The 3,855-nt window shown below is 40.6% G+C and overlaps 1 protein-coding gene across 1 annotated transcript in view; it reads left to right on the top strand.

Annotated features, from left to right (window-relative positions):
• The window catches only part of cirop (ciliated left-right organizer metallopeptidase), a 5,538-nt gene extending 1,745 nt beyond the window's left edge, over window positions 1–3,793 (top strand). Inside the window, exons 3-12 of the mRNA XM_010779481.1 lie at window positions 7–127; window positions 212–296; window positions 963–1,108; window positions 1,189–1,372; window positions 1,513–1,582; window positions 1,678–1,774; window positions 2,068–2,166; window positions 2,245–2,382; window positions 2,922–3,031; window positions 3,137–3,793. Coding sequence (XP_010777783.1) covers window positions 7–127; window positions 212–296; window positions 963–1,108; window positions 1,189–1,372; window positions 1,513–1,582; window positions 1,678–1,774; window positions 2,068–2,166; window positions 2,245–2,382; window positions 2,922–3,031; window positions 3,137–3,335 — 1,249 coding nt within the window. The 3' untranslated portion in view covers window positions 3,336–3,793. The remainder of the gene's footprint in view (window positions 1–6; window positions 128–211; window positions 297–962; window positions 1,109–1,188; window positions 1,373–1,512; window positions 1,583–1,677; window positions 1,775–2,067; window positions 2,167–2,244; window positions 2,383–2,921; window positions 3,032–3,136) is intronic.
• Window positions 3,794–3,855: the final 62 nt, after the last annotated feature.

The raw sequence follows: 3,855 nt of genomic DNA on the forward strand, positions 1-3,855 counted from the left end.
GCCTAGTGTGCTGGCCTACGCTGTCCACTGTCAGACGGACGCTGATGGACGTCCTGTGGCCGGGGTGGTGGTCCTCTGCAGGGACCGGCTGACCGGAGCCACATACAGCCACCAGGCTACGGTACAGGTACCATTAAACAAATATGTAACTAATACCGTATCTATATTGCACCATGATGTGTTGAATTGTGCGTGCTTGTCTGTTTTCCAGACTGTGATCCACGAGCTGCTCCATGCACTTGGTTTTTCTAAAGATCTCTTCCACACCTGGACCGACTGTTCCTCCAAATCTCAAGGTTTATAAAGATATTCAGATTTATATCACTGGATTCCATTTGTATTCATTCATTGAGGTAGTACATTATGATATTTGTTTGATTGCCTTCTTTGTTGTGTTATTTCACTTGTTGTGCAAGTTAACAACATTTAAAAAAGGTGTGGAATTATTCTGGTAGAGCTGAATTGAATATTTGTAAGTTTATTGTGTGGTAAAAACAAAACAACAATCTCTAATATTCTCTAAGGACTTTTTTTTAAACTTTACTTTACTTTTAATATACTAATACTTTGATATCAAGAATCCTAGATGAAGAAAGTAAAGTACAGGCTAGAAAACAATCTTTCATTTTTATTTAAGCTACATAAAAAGAAGAATAAAGTAAAAAGTGCTTTTAATAATAATAATAATAATGATAAACTATTCGAAAAGTCACTTTACTTGGTGAAATAATGATTTAAACTTTTCGGCACAACAATTAGATACAATCGGGTTTAGTGAAGTACAAAAAACAAATGCATGACAAAAAAAAAAAGGACAAACACATGATGCACTTGAGCCAAATCCTTTAAAAATATATATTTATATATTGAATAAAATAAGTCTAGTTCACAATAAGCGTCACATGCATTTGTAAAAAAAAATGGTTCTTCCAATGTGTGTTTTTTCTTCTTCCGTGCTGCAGGGAGTGCTGTCTGCTCTCCTCGAGGCAAAGTGACTCACTCTGATGCTTCGGGTCAGATGAGGATCTACACCCCCTCCGTCATCTCCGCCCTGCAGAGGCTCCTGGGGTCCGCTGACCCTGAGCTGGGGGGGCCGCTCGAGAACCTGGTACCGCACCGCTCTTAATCTACCTTTTTTTTCTCTTCAAATTTCTTTTATGCTTTCCTCATTTTTCTTTACACCTTCAGGATCTTCCTCTGGGGAGGACGTCCTCTCACTGGGAGGCCCGGGTCCTGCAGGGCTCCATCATGGCGGCGGTGCTGGAGGACCCCCCCACGGTCCGGATCGACCCGGTCACCCTGGCTGCTCTACAGGATACAGGCTGGTACACCGTGAACATGAGCCGGGCACAGAGTCTGGTGTGGGGAGAGGGTGAGGGAGATAAACCGTGATCAAATGCACAGTAATGATCATAATTGGTAGAAACTGACAGGACAGTAGAGCCAGAACAGCTACAGTTGCAAGTTGATTAAAACATCAAAAATAGAATGACATGAATGTGTTTCTTAAAGGCGAAGGAGCCATGTTTGGTTCCCTGTCAACCTGTCACAACAAGTCCTCGTCCTTTTTCTGCACTGGAAGGTAGATTTTTAATAATATATATGTATTTTCTACAACAACTTCCTTTTAATCCCACATTTGCAGCACTAATGTTTGCATTGTTTCCTCTTTGTCAGTGGATCTGGGTGTCATTATCTTCACCTCCACAAGGGGGAGTGTCAGACTGATCGATACCTGGAGGGCTGTCGAGTGTACAAACCCCTCAAGAATGGAGTATGTTTCATCTTTTATTGGAGAAAATTATAGAGAATCATATTCGTTGGCAATGTGCTTCAGATTATAGAGTAAAATACATGCGTTATTTACTCATTTTGCATTGCATGAAGTCTTCTACTTGATCAAAATGTCCAAAATGAAGCATTTTCTTCACATACTTTCACCTTTTTGTCGTTCTGTAAAGCAGACATATTGGGGTCCTTTCTATGTTTGAGCCTAAACACAATCTGTGGCATTTTATCCTGTTGCAGCAACACACTCTCACAGTCTGTCATTATTTTGTCTTCCAGAGTGAATGTTGGAAAGAGGGAAATGGCGGAGAAGAGGACTGGAGCGGGGAGATGTTTGGTTTTCACAGCCGCTGCTTCTTCTCAAACCTGACCAGACAGGTGTGTGTGTGTGTGTGTAGCGTGCCTGTAGCGTGCCTGTCACCCGACTGAACCCTAACCAACCATTTTCTATTTCAGAACCAGAGTGAGGTTCCTTTGTCCGGCAGCTCTGAGGAGGGTCGGTGTTACAAACACAGGTGTAGAGGACCCAACAGATACCAAGTCCAGGTGTCTGGCTCTGAATGGGAGGACTGTCCAGCAGGGGACACCGTTAAGGTAACAGGACATGACCTTAGCTACAGTTTAAACTACAATAGAGTCTTTCAATGGTATGTATCACACTAACCACTTTGTGAGGTATTTGGAATTAAACATCCATATTTGCTGTTATTACCTTTCCTATGTATATTGAGGAACAACTGCATTGTTTTCTTAAGGTAATATGAGAAATGTAGATGGATAGATAGAAATAATTGTTTATATTTCATTTTCTTTTGTCGGTAAACATTTTGGGGCATGAAGAAAAAAGTGATAACCTGAAATGAAATGTTTTAAGAAGGCTCAGCATTATTTACAAGATGTTATCATATCCAATAATCACTTTTTAAATGTCACGGTTATCATCAATATCGATGTATTGCCACACTCCTAATAGATGGTATGAGTGTATACGAATGAAAATCATGTGTGTACTGACATTACACATTTTTCAGTGTTAATGTGACAATGATATTCTGACAACCTCGCAGATGCCCAGTTCCCATAAGAGCTCTAATCACAGAATCCATTGTGTCTTTGCTGTTTTTAACGTTCAGATAAAAGGATATCTGGGTTCGGTCCACTGTCCTGACGGGAGGTTATGTCGGTACGATGACATCACTCCTCCCTCTAATGATGTCACTACATTTCCTGCTTCTGCCACAAGGCAAGTGCGATTTTACAAGAGACCCCTTTAAAATGTAACCTGTAACTCAGTCAGTTACGTCCCACCTCTGCTCAAACTCACCTCACTTTACTGCTCTTTGCTCAGTGACCCGTATGAGGCTGTCCCGTCAGCGCAGGACTGGAGCTGGCCCCCCCTCAGACCCGCCGCGGAGCTGACTGCAGCCTCAGCGCTCTGCCTCACGGCGGCTGTGTGTGTCCTCTCTGCAGCCGTGGTGTGTTACAGGAAGTGTTGCTCCTGCAGGGTCCGGATCCACGCTGCCTCGGAGCATCACACTGATCTGTAGCTAACACAGACTCCAAAAACTATGAAAAATCAGTGTTTGATTGGCTTGTTTTTCCTCAGGATAAATCCTTTATTTTTATGAGAAAGAGAAATAATGGATTCCAACAAAAAGTACATTTTTTATTATTTTTGTATTTATAGAATACAGCAAAGTCATGAAAAGGTGAATGTTTACCAGCTGGTTTACTATTCCATGAATAATGATAAAATGTAACAAAAAAAATAACATAATAAAAGGATATGGCCAAACAAACTACAAACATCAGATGTATTACTGACGGAATCATTAAAGAAAGATGCAATGAGTCACAGAGAAATTATCTTTTACTCTAGTTGACTGTATTATACTTTTTTAATATTATAAACCAAATGAAGTCGAAGTAATAACAGTACTATGTAAAGCTACACCATGAGCCCAGAACGTTTCATAAATCATCCATAAGACATCTTTTAAAAGTACAATTGTGTTTATTAAAAACAGTAGGAATAAGACATGGCCTACTGTTTTTGAAAATTCTATA

Source organism: Notothenia coriiceps, unplaced genomic scaffold (genome assembly GCF_000735185.1).
Source record: "Notothenia coriiceps isolate Sejong01 unplaced genomic scaffold, NC01 NC01_scaffold00000339, whole genome shotgun sequence".
Taxonomy (NCBI): domain Eukaryota; kingdom Metazoa; phylum Chordata; class Actinopteri; order Perciformes; family Nototheniidae; genus Notothenia; species Notothenia coriiceps.